The sequence below is a fragment of the Arvicola amphibius genome, chromosome 12, assembly GCF_903992535.2.
Source record: "Arvicola amphibius chromosome 12, mArvAmp1.2, whole genome shotgun sequence".
Classification (NCBI taxonomy): Eukaryota; Metazoa; Chordata; class Mammalia; order Rodentia; family Cricetidae; genus Arvicola; species Arvicola amphibius.
In genome coordinates, this window is record NC_052058.2 from 51,485,307 (window position 1) to 51,508,542 (window position 23,236).

A 23,236-nucleotide genomic window follows, 5' to 3' on the forward strand; every position below is an offset into this window, starting at 1 on the left:
CCAAACCACAGAAGTCCACTATTCCCTTAAAGCAGGGACGTTTTTATCCGATGCTCACAAACTAGAAAGCCTCACCGTAATTAACACACTCCTTCCTATGAGTAACTTTCAAGCAACAGAAGCCCATCAACTCTGAAACAAGACAACAATGAAATAAGCAAATGTACATATATTTTCTCTTATTTCTGATTCTTCACTGCAATTTATTTCTTCTCAGACTTGAACTTATGTCTGACAAAACCGTACATTTGTGGCTACCACAATACATAAGATGGCTAGAGTCATTTTGTCCCCCACATGCAAAGGAAGCTGGAGTAAGTCATAGTCATAGCTGTGGCAGTTGAAAACCCTGTAATATTCCCGAAAATTCTATCTGAAAATGGCTTTGCACTCTTTAGACAAAACTGCTTATCTCCGATGGCACAGCTGGCTTTATGAACTAAAATCTAAGGCTCCACTGAGTTCTGGCAACTCCATTACAAATGTGTTATAAGCAGTTTGAGACACAAGCAATGCATACTTTTGACAAAGAATATGACTTTCCCCTTATATAGTAATAAATACAACCTTTAATGTTCATACTCCATTTTTTATTAGATTTTTCTTTCCTGGTAGACAGTACACTTGGGAATGAAACTGTACCAGGCATAAGGTTTCTACCACAGGGACATTTTGTATTGAGAATCCAATATAAATATTTCTAGTCAGACATTTCAATGGCTACAGATATTTGGTTGCTTGATTTATATGCATAGAAAGACAGTCCTTACAAGGATCGGCAGATGATTGGCCAGTCTTCCTTTAATTCACCACTGCCTATTGGTCTGGAACCGAGATCACCCTACATGATATTCTGATTTTCCTCAAAGACCTGAATACTCTGCTTAATCTTTCATTACTGTATTTTTAGCCTTCCAGTTGAATTAGGGATCACGTAACCAGAAATCATTTTAGCACTGTTAAGGGTAGATTATATATCATAATGATTTTCAGCTCTCTTTTTATAAAAAAGGTTTCTGGAGACTCTGAACAGGCACATGCATATTTGGAACAAAACAAGAAGGCTGCTCACACACGGAACTTCCTTCTGGTCCTCGAGGCCTTCAAATAAATACAAATATTAAAAAGAGGGGTACACTATGATTTAGAAAACAAGAACAGTCTCTTCCACGTCCCCAAACAAACGTGAGCTTACAGGAAGTCCTCCCCAGCACTGGCAATCAGTCATCTGTTTTCCGGGCCAGTCTACAGAAAGTCCAGTTGTGCTCTACCGTGTTCTCGTTGGCCCGCTCGCTCATGTGATGCACCCGAGTATTGCGGATTGTGAAACCTTGCTTTGTAATGTATTCCATCAGGTGGACCCGGAGAGAAACTTCCTGGTGATAATCACACGGTCCAAAGGTGAAGGAAACCTGGCAGTCTCTGGTGTCCATCATGTGCTTATTCCACTTGGTGAAATAATTTGAGATGCCTTCTAGTAGGGAATGGACCTTGGTGGTGATGGTTAACTGGGTTATGATGACGGCCACAGGATTGGAATATTTAGAAAGCTTCCGAGTACTAGACAGCTCTACAACTTCTTCAAAAGTATCCATAGGATACAAAGGCTTAGGGTCATTGAGACACTGAATCAAGGGTTCAATCTGGTAAAAGTCAGCTTCTTTCCGAAGAAGATCAAATTCCTTAAAATCCAGGGGGAGGGTCAATTCTGAAGTTCGTAAAAAGTTGAGGACATAGCGGAAAAGAGGTCCATCTCGATCAATGAAGTAATTGCCTTGAGGGTCTCGGGCTGTGGGGAAGTCCCCCCCAAACATGGCTCCAAGCATGGAATCCGGGTAACGTGTCAATGTGGTAAGGGACGTTGTGTACAAGTGTCCACCTACATTCAACGTGACTGGGTCAGTCATCTGGAATCAAAGAAACAGTCACCTGAAACCATAAAATCGCAACTTCGACAAATTAACAAGATCAATACCGATCACCCAGCATAAGACCCGTTTCCACTGTAATGTATTTGGCAGTTCTAGGGAGGAAATGGTCTTACTTTCAATAATAACTCACCAGGAGAAGGCCTTCAACATTTGCTTTCAAATCAAATAAATCCAATCTTTTAAAAGTTACTCTACTTCTCCTGGGTGTGACCTTTAGTGTCATACAGTCAAGTCCAGAATCAGAAGAGATTCTGAGTCAGGTCTGCCTGCCTCTACCTCCCTTAGTGGGATTAAAGGTGTGTGCCACCTCACTTGACAAGACCTTCAGATTTTTTAAATTTAACAGAAGCTAGAATAAAAGTAATCTGAGAGGGTAACATTAATGAACTTTGGGATTTTCTCCTCAAAGGAGTCATGAGATGTAATTTTTTTTGAGACAAAGTTTCACATAACTTTGACTGGCCTTATATTCACTGTGTAGCTATGAATGGTCTAGAATTCCTGACCCTCCTGCCTCTCCCCAGTGCTAAGATCTCAGGAGTGCACCATCACACCCAGTTGTGAAATACATGTATGTACTTTTGTGTGTGAGTGCTTTGCCTGCATATACGTATGTATACCTCATGTAAGCCAAGGGTATGGATCGCCTAGGGATTGGAGTTACAAGTGATTGTGAATCTTAGGCTGGATGCCAGGAACCAAACCTCTGCAAGAGCAGAAGTGCTCTTAACTGCTGAGCCATCTCTCCAACTCCAAAATGTATCCCCTCTCTGCCCCCGCCCGAGACAGGGTTTCTCTGTTTAACAGTCTGTAGACCAGGCTGGCCTCAAACTCACAGAGATTCACCAGTCTTTGCCTCCCAAGTGGTGGGACTAAAGGTGTGTGCCACCACCCCCCAGTCCCAAAATGTATCTTAAAGGCAAAAATTTATTTATAATTAATCTTAGTAATTCTTTTAGGGAAGCAACAATTCCTTTTTCTTTTCTGGTTTTTCTTTTTATTGTTGTTGAGACAGCATCTTACTACGTAGATAAAGCAAGTCAAAAATGCACAAACCTTCTGCACTGTTGTTCTGTAATGTTGTTGACATTACAGGCCTGCACCACCATGCCCAGGAAATAAGTTCCTAACACTAAACTGAGAAATACAAGGTTTGTGGACACAATCTAGCCTATGTTCTAGCCCCAAACTACCACATACCCAAGGGCTAAAAGCAGCTTCAAATGTTATAGTCTGATTGTATATTCACTTTAGTAACATTAATGCTGCAATCTGACCTTTAATTCTGAGAAGGAAGCTTCTCAAAATAACACACCCCAGCCTTAGAAATCCTATTTAAGAAAAAAAAATCAAAGATGATCTTCAGGTTCTAAGAAAGCAAAATATTTCTTACCTGATGAGGAAGAAAATAGGCAGACATGGACACATGTGAAAACTGCATGTGAGAAGAAAATCCTTCTACCTATTAATTCCTTTACTACAACAAAGCATCCTCCACTCCATTCTCCCCGGGCCCTTGGACATTCCATTTAAACAGAGAATTTAAACATACACCAAAGACCAAAACATCATGGTCCACCTGACATTAGTGGTTATAAATAGCTATTAGGTGGGCAGAGAGATGTCAGGAGTTAAAAGCAATGTACTACTGTAGTGGAACTGAGTTCCACTTCCAGTAACCATGACTGGGTGGCTCACAGCATCTCCAGGGACCATATGCCCGCCCTCTTCTGGCCTCCAAGAACACTGCACTCACAGCTTCACCCACACATAATATGCACTGAGTCTTCCACTAAAACATCAAACCAAATAAAGATACACACCCCAAATACATCCACACAGATTAGATGGAGCTGCAGATTCATAGTTCCATCCTTGTAAGATAAGCCTATGACCTTGCAGAGAAAGACGTCCAAATGACTTGCCAGCCTTCCAAGCACATCAAGGACCACTCACCATATAGCCCCAGTCTCCATTATCCATCTGCTCCAGCACCGGTCCCTCAGAGGCCAGGAACCAGGAAGACTCTGGAGGAAGAAAACAAGCACGTAACCATGACAATGGAGAATAAGCACTATTCTGCCCAATGCAGTAGCTCAGACCTCACAAGGACCGCTCACATATGGCTCGTTGGAACCTACATCAGGGCAAAATTGTGAGGAAGAAAGCCATGCCATGCTTGTCCTTACCTCCAGAGCCGACTGGGCACAAAGGACTAGCCTACTTGGAGAAGGAGGGAAGAGTCTGTCACTCTGAGCTGGCAAGACAGCCCAGTAGGTAAAGCAGCTTACCTGAAAACCTGAATTTGATCCCAGGACCCTCGTGGTGGAAAGAGAAAAAACCTTACTTCCACAAGTTGTCCTCTGACCTTTGTCCTCTGACCTCCACACACACAGTCACAACCACAGGTAATAAAAAAAAAATCTGACAAGTTCTGCCACTATTTTCTAAAAATGTAATTTTTAGATTTTCAGAGAACAGTATGATTAGGTCTACAACCTTACATTGATTCTGACCTATAAGATGCTCTACATCAAAAAGACCACTTGAGGGGGGGGGAATTCCTTTGGATCAGCATACCAGCTGTATAAACTAAACATCTCAGAAAGCATTTAAAATCATGGGCTTCAAAAGTAATGGTCACTTTCCAAGAGAAAAAAAAAACAGAATATTATTACCTTATAATGTAAAAAACCAATCAGGTTTAATAATGAAGTATTTCTCTTTGTACATTAGGCGAAACAAACAGAAACAATTCAAATGTCAAACTGGTAAGGCACAATTTGGTACAAAAAGAGCCTCACAGACCTGGCTGAGGTCACTCAAGCAGCACCATGGAGAGCCAGTCTTTGGCACTGGCAAAGGCCCATGTACTAATGATGCCAGCTTCAATCTGCCTTTATCTCCAATTCAAGAGCATGCCACAGTTAGTTCTCCAGCGACTGAACTGCGTTGGTCAGTTTCCTCTCACTCCCTCTGTCCTCCAAATCAACCCGCAAGGCAAACTGCAGAGCCAATTTCAAAATCACTAGCAGAGATGCCAAGAAACACGGACATACCTATGGGTCCTTTCCCCAGGAAAAGCACCAGCTTTGTATGTGGCCTTTGAAGGCCCATTTTTCCACTTTTAGTGGAATCTGGTCCCCATTTCCAGGACAAGAACAAGCCCTGGCTACAAAAGATCACAAAGGCTCTTTCTCAAAAGGTCACTCAGGCATGTCGAAAGCATTTGCATAGCACAGCAGGGGCTGAAATCAGAGCCGGCAGCAGCTATTTCTCTACCTTTACAAATTCTTCAAAGCAAACAAGCTAAAATGTGGACCCGAGGAGGCGCAGGCGGCTGTCATTCTTTACTCTAGGCCGCAGGGTACAAACGGTCAGCCTTCCCCTTCCGTACTATAGTGACACCTACTATAGTGACACCTACTATAGTGACACCAGAGGCCTTTTACCTTTTCACTCAGACTCACTCCACAAACCCCATCTGATGTAAATGGAAGACATGAGCTTTAGCAATCTTTGGCTTCATTACAGATAACAACAAATCCATGATGCAGTGAATTAAAGGGCATTTCCCAAAACTCAAAGTATTCTTTCCCCACTGCCTCAATAATCACTCAACCAAACTTATTTTAGGTCCGGTATCACGGGGCAGGAGAGCCCATGTGAAATACACAGGAATACGATAGTGAACCCTGACCTCGTGGAGCTTTCAATCCACACAGGGAGGCAATGCGCAACAGCTGAAGTCCACAATATAATCCCAACCTGCCATTAACAGGACAGACTGGGGAGACCTCAGGAGGAAGAGACCAAGACTCCAAATGGGAAAATGCCGGGCTCCAGAGAAGAGCTCCTCGGTGAACCGGAAGACAACATGCCCGACCTGAGACTCCAGAATCAAACCAATATAGCAGTCTTTCTGCTCGTGAGCACACCCCTGTGCAGTTATAAAATAAAGAGGCAGGGGTGCCTGAACAAGAACTTGTGTTTTCTGACTCCTGGTCAAGATTTTTCCAAAAGCACCTCCTAGAGTAGAAACTCAAAGAACAAAATCCAAACAACAAATTGAAAAGCATCAACTTTATACTCCCCATAGCCAGCTATTAACCCCATCCACCTGGCGCTTTATAGACAATCTTACAAAAACACAGGCTAATTAACTAGTCATAATGAGTCATGAAAAAATTTCTACCACTAAATAAAAATGGCAAGACCCTGCTCATTAGTGACTAATGGCTGCTGTCCCATCTCAAGCGACAGGAAGAATTCCAGTTCATAAACATTCAAATGGCTAATGAAGAATGGAAGCCCAAAGCCGGAAGAAAATCAGACAGCAATGCCACCGCTATATGCCAGGACTAACCTTGCATATTTATGTCTTCACTTCTAAATCAAAACAAGATAACTTCTTGTGTAAACATTAAAGCAAACAAGCAAAAAAAAAAAAAAAGTAGACGTTTCGAATCTCTTCCACAGCAAAAGTCAAGGTCTGGCTACAAACATATAACAAACCTCAAGCTTAATAATTTAGAAAAGCAGTCATGGGAACCTATGTACCTTCCTTCCTTCCTTCCACCTTTCCTTCCTTCCTTCCCTCCCTCCCTTCCTCTTTCTTCCCTCCATCCCTTCCTTTTTCCCTCTCTCCCTCCCTCCTTTCCTCCCTCCCTTTGTGTATGGGAGTTAGAGGCTGGGGCCCTCATGCCATGATGAGTGCCTTTACTATGGAGCTAGCTCCGTGATCTAAGCCCAGGTCTTTTAAAAAAGCACCTCAAGGCCTTATACTTGTATGTAAGTATAAATAAAATAAAACGAGACAGACAGTCACTACTAGTCACTTCCAATATAACTAAGCTACCTAAAAAACAGTAATAATAAATTGTTCACTAATAAACTCAAAGAGCAATCAAAGGCAATCTTGATTCATCTAAAGTTGATCTCCGCACCTCGTTTGTAAACACCTACTACAGCATAGCATCTCTACAAAAATCTAGAGAGACAGGGAGGGGCAAGATTCTTGCTTCTCCAACAGTCGTGTTCTGAACTGATGACTATCAGGGACAACTCAGACGTGGACGCAATAAAACACAACCCAAGACTTCACAAAACAGCTTCGGTCTCTTCCAATGAACCCTTTCCCAGGGGTGATAACAATTCATTTCCTTTTCATCTTCTCTCCCATCCCGCACCATCTCCAGTGGAGGACTTAATGAGAAGTTTAAATAACCACAAGCCAGGCAACAGAAGGCCTTCAAGTGGGGTAAGTAAAGAAATACTTTTTCATAAAATCTGTGAGACATTCCTCATAAAATTCCTTTAAAGTTATTTCCCTCGCTAAAGATCATTTTTAGGGCAGTGACCACAACCAAACAATAACTATAAAGTTCAAAAAAAGGCTTTCTGACTTTGCAAAATCAGTTCACCTGAAAATATCTTACCTTTGATACAAATAAATCCACGTCCCAAAGACTCTAAGGCAACCCTGAGGTCCCATGCTTAGGCTTCAAAGGTTAAAACTAGTGTGGAACTCGGACGGCACGCTAGCAGGGAGTTGCGAAAAACAAATCCTGAAGAATTCCTAGAAGCCTGAGAGAAATTATGAACTTACTGACCTAGCGAATCTGAAGAATGCACAATTCAGTAAGCTAACAACTTAAAAGCATGTGAGAACCCTCAGTGGTATCCTTCTTATCACAGCAAAGCTGCTTTAGGGGCTACAATACGTTAACACAAATATTCTAGACTTACTTCTGGTGTAGACTGAGACGCCTCCAGAGCAAAAGTCCTTCTCCCATGCAACAGTCTATATGCTGTAATGGAAACCTCCAAGTTTGAAGGAGTAATGAATGAGGCCACTGCAATCACTTTCTTCCCAGGGGTTCTGGGTAGCCTTCCCCCCCCCCCCCCCACTGAGACCCTTGTGCCTGCTATCCCAAAAAGACGACTCAGTGAATTTTCTCCACCTATACTTACCTTCCAAATTGCCTTTGTACTGACTTTCTCTGTTCTGGGAAACGTGGGAGTTTGAAAGTGAAATACTTTTTATAGCATTTGGTTCAGTGGCATCTAAAGGAGTCGTCTGAGTTAAAGTCCACATGCAGGCCAGCACAAGCCGCCAGGCACACAAGGATAATGGGATTATAAAGCTAAATTACCGACAACTAAACCAGAGATGGATTTTTTTTTTCTCTTCCTCCCCCTCTCTCAACCATGTGGCCTAGAAGAAAGGAGATGAAGGCAGAAAAGTAGAAAGACTTACAAGAAGTTAGGAAATTTCTAAAGTATCAAATCAGAAGCATACACACTCTCCAGCTAAAGTGTTGTCAGAGTCAAATTAAAAACAAACAAACAAACATGAAATTCCACTTCCCCTCAGTTTCCACTAAAGTGGGCTATTATGACCTTCCCAAAAGTAAACACAGCATAGGTAAAATAGGGGCAGTGAAAAGGAACGGAGTTCTGAAGTCACTGTGCGGCCTTCCAGCAGAGAGTAAGTAAGAACCTGATAAATGGCTCTTTACTCCTGGAAGCATAAACAAAATTTGAGCGGTAAAGTCGGGCACAGAGGGCAAACATGGAGGTGAAAGGCAGCCTGTGCTCTTCCTAGGAGTTCCCACAGCGACTACAATAGGAAGAACTAAACGTAAAGATGAACTCTCGGAACTTCTAGAAAGCATGACTCAGGGTTGTCTCCAAGATAAAGCAGAACACAAATTTATGTGTTCCATTTAAAACAGACCCCAGCTATTAAAATCTAAGACACATCAAAAGATACATACGAATGACCATAAGATTGCTTTATGTGATAGTGTTTCCGCTCAAATATGCTTTAAGAGAATTCGAACCACAAACCTTATTGATGCCATCATCTATGGCTTTCTTTCACCCTAAGGCATCACAACTAAAAAACCGTGCGGGCACCTGGTTTTCAAAGGCTATTCTCCCAGCCTACCTACCTGCCCACCTGGACTTGTGCTCTTTAGAAAACACTTCTCAGTATCAGGCCTGTGCTACCGCAGCGTTATTCCCATACTAGAATAGAGAAAAAGATGAGCCTGCCAAGGAGATTCGTTGGAGACAGATGCTTGGGATATCCCAAACATTCTCAGCCAAGCCAGATCACCCCAGGTCTACTTGTGAGGCAAACACCTTGCATCACCGAGTACTACAACTGGGTTTATCAACTTGCTGTGTGAACTGGTGTAGTGAACAGAAACGTGACAACTTCAGCAGAATATCCAAACAGGATCTCAGTCACGTTTCGTTTCTCCGTCCCACCGCAGACACAGCCTCCTCTGCCACAGCCCAGCAGGTGCTGCAGGGGCTCCTCACGACCACACCATGGGTCACCTCTGACACCCAGCACGAAAACGCCCTGACATCCCAAAACCCCAGCAGAAAGCTGCAATCTGTGCAGAAAATCCCAAAGGCAAGGCTTTAAAACTAGGACAGTGGCGGCCAATAAGCGCCACTCCCCAAAGAACAATCCTTTCCCCGCAGAACCCTCGGGTCCCGGGCCGGGCCGCACTCCTCGGTCGCCCGCAAGCCAAGCCCGGCCAGCCACACGCACCGAGCCCCGAACCCAAGCCGGAGCCCGCGGCGCCGGGCCGCGCGTCCCCGGAGTCCCCCACCCAGGCCCGGCCGCGGGCTCGTGCCAGCCCCGGGACGCGCGCCCGCCACCCGCCGTCCGCCTCAGCCCGACTTCCCCGCAGCCCCGGCCCCACAGGCCCGGCTCCCGCCCCACTCACTGCGCGAGCGCAACGGCGACCCGGCCGGGAGACGCCGGCGGCCCGAGAGCGCGAGCGCGGGGACGAGCGAGCCTGCGCCCGGCGGCGGCGGCAGCAGCAGCAGCAGCAGCAGCAGCAGCAGCAGCAGCAGCGGCAGGGACGACTGAGCCGGCGCCCGGAGTTGAGGCTCCAGCTGCCGGGCGCGGGCGGCGCCTTCTCAGCGGAGTCGCGGCGCCGAGAGCGCGGACGCCCCCTATCGGCGGCGCGGGGCGGAGGCCGGGAGGGCGCGGGCGGGCGCTCGCTCTGGGCGCTGCCGGGTCGGCGTGGTCAGGCGGGCTCTGCAGCAGTCCCGAAGCCCCGCCTCTGGCCCGCCCAGTCCCGCCCCGCCTAGGAGCTCCGCCCAGATCACGCCCTAACTCCGCCCCCGCCCCAGTCTGTGCTCCTCCGGGCCACCGGCGGTTCCTTCCGTGCGGGCCACTAGTCTCTACTGCTGTTTCTCCTCCGCTGTTTCCCCTGAGTTGATAGAACTCATCGTATGCCGGGCTTGGGGAGGACAGCAGCCTCCCAGACTCAAGAAAGCAGCCAATAGACAAAATAAGACAAGTTCGAATCCTGTTGGGAGGGGCACGATTAGAAGGCTGCGATGGAGAATTAGGGAAGAGGGGCTCCTGCTTTTCAGAAGTGAGGCTCGAAATGGCCAGAGCCCCTCCTGGCCTTAAAAGGTAGGCAGACCATCTTGTAAATTAATGGCTGTGAAGGACCACCTATCCGGTCTTTAGGGATGGAAGCGAAATCAGCCAGGTATAAGGGCAGAGCTAATGTCATCCGGTGCTGGCAAGGATGCTGTCCCCACTTCAAGAGGGAGGCCAAGGCTGCAGAACTAATTGGACTTCGTGCACAGACGAGTTCCAAAAGCTATTCACTTCTAGCTAGCCGGATCGGATCGCGGTCCACTTCTACGCGGGTGAAAAACCACTAGCCGTAGAAACTCCTTTAATCCCAGCACTCAAAAGGCAGAGGCAAGCAGGTCTCTTGTGAGTTCTAAATTAGCCTGGCCTACATAGAAAGCTCCAGGCCAGCCAAGCTACAGAATGAGACTTTGTCTAAAAAAAAAGAAAAAAAGAAAACAAACAAAAGAAATGAGACTCACCTGGTTTACACATCCGCATGTTGGTTAGATGGTTCTGGAATCTAGTTTTTATGAATATGATCATCAGGGTCATATCTAATATTTGATTTTTCTTCAAAAATCCAATTGATAGGTATAAGTAACATGGGCTTCAACATAATGAAGGGCTACGCTGACATGTTCACTAAGGGAAAATAGAAACGAAGTAAGGACACAGGGAAATGCTTCTGCAAATACACAAAATACTGTATGCAGCATCCTAATGTTGATTTTCATTTGTTTTTGCTTTCATTGTTTATTTGTTTTGGGGGTTGGAGGAGAGTATTTGGTTTGGTTTTGATTTTCTCGAGACAAGGTTTCTCTGTGTAGCCCTGGCTGTCCTAGAATGCACTCTGTAATGACTGACTTCAAGAGAGCCGCTTGCCTCTTCCTCGAGAGTGCTGGGATTAAAGGTCTGCACTACCAATGCCCAGGTAATGTTAATTTTTTTATGACCAAATTTTGAAGGATAAACCATTGAACATAATGTTCCAAGGTAATAGACTAAGAATGTCAGTGGACAGTGATTTATTCTTTTCTTTTTGAAGATTTTCTCAAAAAATTTATGTGTATGGGTGTTCTGCTTGCCTCTGAAGCTTTATACAAGATAATGTTAGCTCTACCCTTCTAATTGGCTGTTCTTCACTTCCCAAAAGGCCAGATAGGTGGTCCCTCACGGCCATTAATTTATAGAATGGTGCCTAACATAGAAGGCCAGAAGGGGCTCTGACCATAGATTGATACTCATATAGAAGGATCGCTACCTGTGTGCAGTGCTCATGGAGGCAGAAAAGGGAGTTGCATCCCCTGGGATTGGCCTTATAGATTGTGGTTAGCTACTATGTGTGTGTTAGGATAGAACCCAGGGCCTCTGGAAGAGCAGCCAGTGCTCTTAACTGTTGAGCCACCTCCCCAACCCTATTTATTACTTCTTAATGTTCTTCTGAATTTTATTTATTTTCTAGAATATGTAGATATTGTATTTATAGTCAGAAAAAAAAATACGAGTATGGATGCTTGTCTTTGAGGTACTAAGGATTGAACTCAGGACCATACAAACTAAACAAACCTCTATGGGCTAAACTACACCACCAGTCCAACAATACACTCAAAAAGAAAGAAAGAAAGAGAGAGAGAGAGAGAGAGGAGAGAGAGAGAGAGAGAGAGGGAGGGAGGGAGGGAGGGAGGGAGGGAGGGAGGAAGGAAGGAAAGAAGGAAGGAAGGAAGAGCGAGCTAGGTAGTGGTGGCACACACCTTTAATCCCAGCACTTCGGAGGCAGAGGCAGGTGGATCTCAGTGAGTTTGAGGCCATCCTGGTCTACAAAGTGAATTCCAGGACAGCCAGGATTGTTACACAGAGAAACCCCACCTCTAAAAAAAATAAAATTAAATAACCATAGAGTCCAAAAGCAGTGGCAATTCATAGCCCCTGTCTGGCCTTTATCTAATTGTTTTCCTTATTCTGATTAAATTCACCCACATTGAGCTGAGTACCACCCGTGATAATAGGCATCATTATGTTGTTCTTTTGCTTCTAACATGTCACTAAGTTTGGGGTTGGCTATCAATTCTGACAGAGAAATCTTTGTAGAGTAAAAAAGCATCTGCTTTATTATGAATGGGTGCCAAGAGAATGAGTTGCAGTCTTGAATTGTTAAACCATCCATTCATTCTTGATGAGATATTATTTTTTCACTATACTGTTGGATTTTGTTGGGTAATGTTTTGTTAGGACTTTCTTTTTTTGGATCTGGATGGCCTCTAACTCACCTGCCTCAGCATCCTAAGTGCTGGGATTAAAGGGATGAGCCACCACCGCTTAGCTAACCTGAGACTCTTAAACTAAGAAATGGTTATGTGTATCTGAACAGCTTCTCTAGGACTAGGGGTTTCTGTAGTTTAGTTCTCCTGTAAGTCCCATCCAGAGTGCTTGGTTAGGGACTGAGAATGGAAGGTTACCCTGGGAACTAGTCTGGACAGCTCAGGGTTGCCAGCCTGTAGGGGAACACCGGCTCCTGGCTGGCAAATCCCCACCCATTCACCCACACTCTCTCCAGTGATTCCTAGGACTCTATTTTCCCAGTAACTTCTAGGTTATGCTGAAGAGAGTCTGGATGGTCTTGTTTGCACCATGGCTGGCCTAGCCTGGAAGAGGTCACTACTGTGGCAGCTACAAATGCTACAGGAAGGAACCAGACCAACAGGCTGTGAGAAGATAAGTGGGCAAAGAAAGTCACAGCTGAAAAACCTGACTAATGGAATTCAGCCTCCCGTTCTGAGCTATCCCTTACCCCACTGTGGGTTGCTTGATCTCAGGTCCCACATGTCAAAGAATGTTGCGTCTTCAGTGGAGCACTCAGGATCCCTCCTCTACCTGCTCTGGATTGATTTACCTGCCTTTCACTGTCCTGTCTAGCTAGGATAGCTAAGGGATTCTCTTTCCTGGCCAGGTGATGCCCACCTAGGGTCCGTCCTTGTTTCTAGCCCTTTAGTCTCCCTAGAATGAGCTCTTCCACTCTGCCTCTGCCAACTTTCTCCAGACAAACAGCCACAGAACTCTATCTGATGCTGACCAACAGACCTCTCCTTTGACCTAGGGACCCCTCCCCTTATTCTTTTGTGATACATCTTCCTGTTATGAATCCATGACCCACAATATTCAATCTGGTCATAGGGACCACCTCTTACTTAAACGAGTCTTGCGAAAACTAGTAGGACCTTCCTTGGTATTGAGTAAGCATGACCCAGGCCTCTACAGAAGGGTAGGTACCCAGTGCTTCAGGCGCCATGCTCTCTGTTTTTCTTCCCTTTGTATCTCTTCCTCTAAAGATGGATAGGCTACCCCCTCTTTTTCCATCCTTTACACCCACATTTCAATGGCAACCTCCCCTCTCTCCCCGTCATTCTCCCCAGACTGGCTCAGCCATTTCTATGACGTTCATGGATGTTTCTAAGCTAAACATTCCCATGTCCATACCTCCAGCCAAGCTCCTTCTAACCTCTAGAGTAGAAGACCCTGCATGTATGACAGCCCCAACATGTGCCAGACCCTATGGAAGTGCTTTCATCCTCTGCAACAGTTACTCATCTCTCATTTGGTAACAAATCATCTCAAAATGTAGGGTGCTGTGGGACAGTGGTCTTGTACCCTGTCACTTATATTGTATTGCTTTAATAAAATGCTGATTGGCCAGTAGCCAGGCAGAAAGTATAGGCAGGATGACCAAGCAGGAAATAGAGGCTGGGCAACAAGAACAGGAGAATTCTGGGAAGAGGAAAGGTTGAGTCTGCAGTCATCACCCACACCAAGAGGAAGCAAGATGAGAATGCCTCGCTGACAAAAGGTACCAAGCTACATGGCGAACACAGGCAAGAATCATGGCTTAAGATGTAAGATATGAGTTAGTTAGAAGCCTGAGCTAATAGGCCAACCAGTTTATAATTAATGTAGACCTCTGTGTGTTTCTTTGGGACTGAATGGCTGCGGGACCAGGGGGGACAGAAAGCTCTGTCAACAATAGGGGTTGACAGCAACTATTTATCATTCGTGGTTTCTGGGCTGAGAGCTTACAGTCCAACTGTCCTCAAGGGTTACAGTCATCAGAAGACTAGAGAATTCACCCCTTCACTCGTGTGACTTTTAGCACAAAGCATTAGTTCTTTGTCACATGATCTGCCCCTGACAAACGGCGACCAGCATCCTCAGCATAAGTGACCTGCCAGACGGTAGCCCTGTAAGCCAACCTCAAAAGTGACATGCCCATATTGTTCTAGTCTTACAGATCAAACCTCTTGCAATATGGGAGGTATGAATAGCAGGAAGCGAAGGTCCTTAGGGCCCCCTCTGCAGGCTGCCACACCTGCTCTGAGGATTGACTGGCCTCCCCTCCCCACCCTACACATCAGAAAACTACATGGGAGGGGTGAAAACATGGAAGACGCCACTGTACAAGGTACAGGAAGGGAGGTTCACACCTGCCGCTGCCGCTGCCTAGCTCCCCGTGGTTCCTCCTTGCTCGCAGCCCACCATTTGCCAACCCACCCCCAGCTTCATCCTTGATAACTTCAAACCACACTCTCCCACTACCCTCCAACCTCCTCAGCCCCAACTCAGCAACTCAGCAAATGGCACCACTGTCCTACCATCTGCCCAAACCAACAGCTTTGAGTCATGCCTGCTCCTCCTTCCCCCTCACTCCCCAGTGCCAGGAAGCACAGGCTTGCCAAGTCTCCCCATAAGCACAGCCAGGATCCGTCTCTCCTCCTCCCCCTGCCTATGCATCACCAATTGCGCCAGGCCATGCCACCAACAGTTCCATTACGGACATCTGCGGAAGCCTTCTCGCTGGTCTCCCTCGTTTTTTCTCTGCCTCGCACCTCCATCTGTCCTTCTCTCTTCAGTGTGAGTCATTCAGAGCTGGCTGTGTCTTCCTGCTTGCTTCATATCCTGCAGTGGTTCCCCAGACCCGGCTCCCTGGTATATAGTCTGGTCACTTGTCCAGCCTCCTCTCCTATCCTCTTCCTTCTGGCTGGGCCCTCGCCTCTCTCATAGTTCAGTTTGGAGACCTACTGCCCACGTGTCCATGCCAGGGACATCATGGACTAATCTGCTGTCCCCTGTCTCCAGAACACTGTGTCCCAGCATTTGAATTTGTTTCCTCCTTCACCCTTGAGCATACTGTCACTTGCTGACCTCCCCCAAGAGGCTCGGGTCCTCTAGTTTTAAGTTGCAATGAGCCTGCCTTCCCTCTCTTTTCCTCCCTGCTTTTTGGTTGGACTGTGGACTCCCTAAAGGAAAAGCAGCATCTGTGTGACTTAGGACAGCACCACACAAACGGATTAAGCCACACATACTCAGCAATTACCCGACCATTTGGGGCCTTTTGGCATTGCTCTTTTCTCCCAGGTGCCTCCCACCCTAGCAGAGTAGATGGGGTCCTTTTGTTAGATGTGTCCTAGGCTACCTACCCCCACCACTCCCACTTCCGGATCTTTGCACATGCCGTTCCTTTGCAGATATACCCTTCCCTCTCTTCATTCGGGTAACTCCTATCCATTCATCAGCAGTGTGGGCCGCCAGATTTAGCAAATGAAGACAGGACACTCAGTTCAATTTGGAGTTGAGCTAAACAACCTTTGTAACACAGGTATGCCCAACTACTGTACTAAATACATCCTGTCTTCCACCTGGCAGCCACATCAAGAATCAACATGTCAGGAATCAACAACTCTTCAGTCCTCCGAACCAGCAGCTTGGCTAATACAATGGCAGTAGAGGTAAAGAGGAAGAAGGAAAATGGATCCTCTACTCACCCTCTACCCCCACCCCAGGCTCCCAAACTAACCCTCTGGCTTGCCCCTACCAAGCCCAAACTCTGCCTATGAGCTGACATCATCTGTTGCCAGTGAGATCTGATAGCCTGGATTCCGTCCGTGTTAAGTCTCCCTCGGAGCCTCTTTCATCCAGGACAACTTAGTCCATAGAGGGGAAGCATAAAAAAAGCAACACGAAGCAAAATAAACAAGCAAACAAAAGAAAAGATAAACGAAAGCAAAAAGAACGGAGTTAAGGAGATGGGAAATGATCCACAAATGAAATGCTGCCAAGAAAACGCGAAGCAGGCAGAATGTTCTGGACAGCTGCCTGTAGTGGAGAGCTCCTCTCCTGGCTTTGTCTCTGTTTCTTAGTCCCACCACCCTCCACCTCAGAGCACCAAGGTACCTGTGAAGCAGAAATGACACAAAAAGAATGTGTCTAGGTCCCTTCCGTTTTCAAAGTCAGCCACATGAGCGTCAGAATGCTAGGCTCCAAGAGGAGCAAGGTCTTAAGGATGCAGGGAGGCACTCTCAGAGTTGAACATGTGGGGGCCAAGCTGCTACGGAAATCCAAGACAGTAACCTGAGGGCTGAAGCCACTCTACTCATGGCGACTCACATTACCTCCCACAGTCCCTCAGAGTTGAAGGTGTCCCTGCGGACACCAGTGGTAGACGCTCTACTAAGGCAGCTGATTGTGTGCATTCTCTGGACTCAGATTTGGCTGAATAGTTCTGTTTCCCCGTTAGCCAAGCATGAAAATCAGGTCTACTCTGCAGCTCTTCTGCTCTCTCTCTCTCTCTCTCTCTCTCTCTCTCTCTCTCTCTCTCTCTCTCTCTCTCTCTCTCTCTCACACACACACACACACACACACTGATCCCACCTGCACCCCTTTCTCCCCAATCTCTTTGTTCCTGGTTTCTCCAGAAAAGGTTGGTAAGTGTTCCCTTTTAGCTGCTCCAATTCGGAAATAAATTTCTTAAGCAGACCCCTCCTCTTCTTCGTACCCAGTTGCTGGTCCCAAGCCCTTTCTACACGTGTCCCAGCCTGCAGGGAGCCCCTTTGGCAGAAGGGACCTGGTAACAGTAGTTTCCAACACCTCCCCCACTTCCAGCCACAGAGCCACTTAGGGAAGTTTGACAAGAGTGTTTTTCCTTTTTATAAGATTTCTAATTACCTGCTGTTCCTGGCCTTCTCTTTTAATCAGCTTCCAGAACTCAGCTGGGAGCAACAGAACCAGAGACAGGAATCTGGTTCTCACCGGTATGAGAGCGAGGCTTGTGGGTGTCCTCGGATGTCATCAGCCTCTTCACCATTATGACTTTCCATAATTACAGAGACTGCCCAGGACTCAGAAGATCCGGCTTCTGTCTCGAGCCCCGTGACTGTCTCCACACGTCAGCTTTGAAAAGTTTCCTGGTCCTGACAGGCCTTCTGTGTCACCGAAACTGCCTGGTCACGGTATCACCAGCTGGCCCTGCAGAAGGCTTGTGAAAACTGTGGATTCTGAGTGTCCTCTCTGGCTGATTTAGAACCCACACAAGTCAGTCCCACATTTTCAGTATTGCTTTGCCTTCTTGCCACTTCCCCAACCCAAATGCTTCTGCACATGTCTGATAGTTTAGAAAGAATAAGTTCTCTTGCAAAGCCCTGCCTTTGCCTGTTCTTTCCAGCCCCTCTCAGGCTGCATCTCTCCAGGCCTGAAAATCCCCCTTTTCATGCTTCTTCCTGCCTGTGTGTCTAAGTCCTTCCTCAACCAGCAAAGGCCACCCATACGTGCCCTCCATCTCAACTGAAGAAGTTCTTCATGAGTGTCAAACATGGTTGTTATAGTGGAGTTCAGGACACAGCACTTTAGTTGAAGGGATTCATTTTGTTTTGTTTTTGAGATAAGGTCTCATGTAGTCCAGCTGAATTCAAACTCACTGTGTGATCGAGACTGGTCTCCATAGGTACCAGGCAAGCACATGGTGCACATACATACACGCAGGCAAACACTTATGTCTTAGTTTATTGTTATGATGAGACACAATGACCAAATCTTATGAAGGAAAACTTTTATTTGTTTGTTTGTTTGTTTAATTTATTGTACATTAGTATTTTGCCTGCATGTATCTCTGTGTGAGAGTGTTAGATCTTGGAGTTACAGATAGCTGTTAGCTGCCATGTGGGTGCTGGGAATTGAACCCAAGTCCTCTGGAAGAACAGTCAGTACTCTTAACCACTGGGCCATCTCTCCAGCCCCATGGAAAACATTTTTTGTTTGTTTGTTTTGGTTTTTGGTTTTTAGAGACAGAGTTTCACTGTGCAGCCCTGACCGTCCTGGGACTCTCCCTAATGACCAGGTTGCCCTTGAACTCAGAGATCCGCCTGTCTCTGTCTCCTAAGTGCTAAAATTAAAGGTGTGTTCCACCACTGCCAATCTGAAGGAACACATGTAGTTGGGGATAGCTTATGGTTTAGAAGTTTAGTGCATTATTATTAGTATGTTTGTTTTGCTTTGTTTTGAGGCAGGTTTCTCTAGGTAACAGCCCTGTCTGTTCTGAAACTCACTTTGTAAACCTGGCTGTCCTTGAACTCACTGAGATCTGTCTGCCTCTGCCTCTCGAGTGCTGGGATTAAAGGCGTGCAGCTTAGCCCATTGCTGTCTTGGCAGGAAGCACAGTGACATATAGGCAGACGTAGTTCTGGAGAGGTAGCTGAGAGTTCTACATCTGGTTCCACAGGTAACAGGAAAAGATTGAGATACTGGGCCTTCCTTGAGCATCTAAAACCTCAAAGCTCGCCCCAGTGACGCACTTCCTCCAACAAGGCTACACTTCCTAATAGTGCCACTCCCCATGAACCTATGAGGGCCATTTTCATTCAAACCCCCACAACTCACATAAAATTAAAAAGTATTTTAAAAAAGGAAATGCAAATGGCTAATAAGCATTTTCTTTAAGGGTTTAACTTCACTAGCTTTCCATAAAACACAAATTAAAAGTACTTTAAGATACCTTCTCACTGAAGTCCAAGTGACCATCACCAAGAAAACAAAGGACAGGAAAAATAAATTCCGACAAGGATATGAAAAGGAAAAAAACCCTTACCCACTGATGATGGGACTAACTTGATACAGCCACTGTAAAAATCAGTGTGGATATTTCTCAAAAAGTTAAAAACAGGACCATTCTATGACCTAGGCATACCATTTCTGAGCATGTATACCTGAATGACTCCATATCCTGCTACAGGATACTTGCCCGTCTACCTTTACTTTACTTGGTTCATAATACCGAGAAAAAGAAATCAGCCTAGCTGTCTGTTTAGCTAGGGTTTTCTTGCTGTGAAGAGACACCATGACCACAGCAACTCTTATAAAGAAACACATCTAATTGGGGCTGGCTTATAGTTCAGAGGTTTAGTCCATTGTCATCATGGCGGGAAGCATGACAGCGTGCACACAGACATGGTGCTGGAAAAAGAGCTGAGTATTCTCATCTTGATCCACAGGCGGCAGAAGCAGAGATGGTAGCCCACACTAGGCATAGCTTGAGCATATAAGACCACAAAGCCCATCTCCACAGAGACACACTTCCTCCAACAAGGCCACACCTACTCCAACAAGGCTACACCTCCTAATAGTGCCACTCAATCTGGGACAAGCATTCAAACACACGTGTCTATGGGAGCCATTCTTATTCAAACCAACACAGTGTCCATCAGCCGATAAATATGTATACAATGGAATTTTAACTCAGATGCAAAGAAAAGTTAAATCATTAAATTCATAGGAAATTAGACGGAACTGGAAAATGCTGTCCTAACTGAGACTGTCCATAGAAGTCAAGAAGCTAGGAAAGGCCCAGAAGAGTGGGAAGGGAAAGAGGCCATAAGAGGGAAGGGAAGAGAAAACAAGTAATACATAAGTAGAAAGGGAATCTGAGGATAGGGTGGGAGTGGGGTAGTGGGGACAGGATGGAGTTGGGGAAAATACTGAGGTTTGAAAGGTTTAATCAGGGATGAGATGGAATAGGAAGAAGAAGAGGTAGGGGAAGGATTAACCAAGCTAAGGCTGCACGAAAAGTCCTAGGGAAACCCACTACTTTGTAAGCTAATTTTTAAAAAAAATTAGAGGAATTGAAATGGAGGCAATCATCATGGGTAGATAATATCCTCCCACATTATTTAAAAAGTAAAACAAAAAAAAAAATTCCAGGCATGGGACACTTCAGTATGAGTTACTGGTCAGGGAGGCCCCTAAACAATATAGGTTTTTATCATTTCGGTTGCCCACTGGAAATTAATGGTAAGAGAAATCGATGTGGAACCAACCTAGAAACTATCCTGTTGGCTAGACTTCACAGTTCTAGAAAATCCTATGAAGACCACTAGTGGGGAAAGTCATCAGTGGTTTGACTCAGACATAGACCCAGCATTTTACAACACAGGCCTACCAACAAGGTGTATCAATTGGTGAAAAATAGCTTGAAAGGTATAGGGTTAGCCAACCATCTTTTGATTGGATGTTAGGGACCCTCTGTAAGAGGGAAGTCATGCCTGGTACTGTATCAGATCAAAACCCCACAGCTAGAGAGGTCATAGGTCATAGGCCATAGCAAGAAATCTACTACTGTTTTGAAAGTTGCTGCAGAACTGCCTTCCAAAGTTCATGTTAATCACAGCTCAGTGCTGTTCTTACTCTTGGTCCAGAAGCTGGTTTCCGCAGTGGGCAGGAATTGGTGCAGAGACTCAAAACCAGTGAAAGCACTGAGAAATATGATGGTTGAGTGCTCAGCTCTAAACAGGACATCTATTGCAAACCCTACCTTCAAGGCTCTGGGAATACTAGGGAAAGGGGGCAAGATTGAGTTCTCAGCTCTAAACAGGATATCTCTGCAAACCCTACCCTCAAGGATCTGGGAATACCATGGAAATGGGCAAACGAATTTAAGAGTTGCAGGACGGGGAACTACTGTGAAATGCTGCGCTCTGGCCACTACAGGGCTTTTTCGCCCATGAACCCACAGCTGTTGCGGTTAGTCACAGGCAATCAAACCAGTGAAATTTCCAGATGGTTTGGGGTGGGGCACATGAGGGTCTACCCCTAGCTGAAGAGCTATTGATAGTTAATGGTGGCTTGCAGAGGGAGAGCCATTTTTCTTTAAGAATGCAGCCACCAGCAAGTTGCCCATGGGCCAATAAATAACCCTACACCCATGTATATAAGCAACAAGTAGTTAAACTCAGTGGGTTGCTTTGTTTTATTTTTTTTTTTAAGGCATGAAACTAGAAAGGGGATGTATTGGGAAGAATTCCAGAGTTAGCAGAAGGGGGATAAGAAACCAGATGCTGTAATTCTAATCAAAACACATTGTATATACATGCATGAGATTGTCAAAGAATAAATTTTAAAAAAATATTTAAAAAAACAAAAAAGGGTAGGAAAACAAAAGGTCTTTCCGAAGGACATTCATCATCAGCTTCTTGCCTACACATGTGCGTACACACACACACACACACACACACACACACACACAATCAATACACGTAACAAACAACACAGAAATTCAGCTTTAACCATTCCTTCAGGTTTTCATTTCTCAGTGACTCCCTCCACCACAGAAAGCTTACATGAAATAAATTTGTGTTTCGGGTTGTTTTTTTCTATCAGTATGTCTTCTGCTACAAAGGACAGAAGAAAAAGGAGCTTTCCTCCCCTACAGTCACCTATGTTTCCACAATGTGCAACAGATAATGTATGTGAAGCTGTCATAGCATAGACTGTCAGTGTTCTAGGAGCCCCTGAAAGGAAAGGTACAATGGCAAGGCAAGAAGGCTATTTTACACCTATTAAAATGTCCCTGAGGATTCTTGAGAGTGATGGGGGTTGAGCGCCTCAATGGCTAACAGTGGATCCATTGTCATCTCCGCAGGCAATGAGAACATCATGAGGTACAGTAACTATAGTAACCGTGTGAAGAACGATGTTTGGGTTTCCGAGTCGTCTCACACATGTCCCTTTTTCCCTGTTATTGACATCAAACCTGAGATGACTAGGTGCAATCCCAGCTTGTCCTCTGCCTCGGTCATCAGCACTTCAGACTCGGACCCTGTAGATGGAACGGCGGCAGCGGCGGGCCGCTTTCCGCCACCCGGCTAACTTTACCCAAAATAATTATACGGAAACTGTATTTATTTAAACACTGTCTGGCCCATTAGTTTTAGCCTCTTATTGGCTAATTTTTACATCTTGTTTTAACCCATATTTAGTAATCTGTGTAGCACCACGAGGTGGTCGCTTACCAGAAGAGATCTTAACCTGCGTCTGTCTCGGAGAGGAGAGGCATGGCGACTGTCTGAGGCATCTGCCTGACTCTGCTTTCTTTTTCCCACACTTTTGTTCTGTCTACTCCGCCTACCTCATTTTTTGTCCTATTAAAGGGCCAAGGCAGTTTCTTTATTAACCAATGAAAGTAACACATAGACGGATGACCCTCCTCCATCAGGACCCACTTATAAGTCTTATCAGACTCAGTTTCCTCAACTGGGGAACAGAATAAACAACTCCTTTCCAGGACGGCTTTGACAGCCAAATAGGACAATTGAGGTACGGAAAACCTTGGTGATGCAGCTCCTGGCATGAAGTGGGTGCCACTTCATGTAAATTGGTAGCTCTATTATAATAACTAATTGCTGTGCTGTTGATTTGAGAAGATAAATATAGAATTGAAGTTTTGGCAGGCAGCGGGGGAACTAGGCTGAGAGGTACTGATGACTTGCCTCTTCCAAGCAGACCTCTTGAAACATCCATTTATTTTGGTTGCATACTGAATGTTACGTTGTCCGTGTTGGTAATTGCTATGAATAATTAAGGGACAATGGCTTCCACTGACATTCTTGAGGTCCTTCTGTGATTAGAGAAACGTATCTTTTTATAACTCTCTCTTTAGTAAGCCACACAAAACCTGAACTCTTACCATCATAAAACTATGTTGTCAGAGAGATGGAATTACATAAAACAGTAAGAAGGAAAGTAATAACTCAGCTTCATTAACTACTTTCAGAAGTAACTGGGAGAATGACATCCTCGTTTGGCTGAATATTTTTTA

The 23,236-nt window shown here is 45.4% G+C and overlaps 1 protein-coding gene across 14 annotated transcripts; it reads right to left on the reverse strand.

Annotated features, from left to right (window-relative positions):
• Window positions 1–568: 568 nt before the first annotated feature.
• Window positions 569–9,818, reverse strand: Kctd6 (potassium channel tetramerization domain containing 6). 14 transcript variants are annotated; one of them, XM_038349664.1, is made up of 5 exons: window positions 9,680–9,792; window positions 7,680–7,741; window positions 7,370–7,517; window positions 3,888–3,958; window positions 569–1,907 (listed from the first exon to the last, which is right to left on the reverse strand). In XM_038349664.1, the coding sequence occupies exons 4-5, from the start codon at window positions 3,912–3,914 to the stop codon at window positions 1,221–1,223; spliced, it is 714 nt and encodes a 237-aa protein (XP_038205592.1). In that variant the 5' UTR covers window positions 3,915–3,958; window positions 7,370–7,517; window positions 7,680–7,741; window positions 9,680–9,792; the 3' UTR covers window positions 569–1,220. The 14 variants fall into 14 exon arrangements, with proteins under 14 accessions (XP_038205592.1, XP_038205587.1, XP_038205589.1 ...); XM_038349659.1 differs by lacking the exon at window positions 9,680–9,792 and adding an exon at window positions 7,905–9,588; XM_038349661.1 differs by lacking the exon at window positions 9,680–9,792 and adding an exon at window positions 7,905–9,588 and having other exon boundaries at window positions 7,680–7,754.
• Between the last annotated feature and the right edge of the window lie 13,418 nt (window positions 9,819–23,236).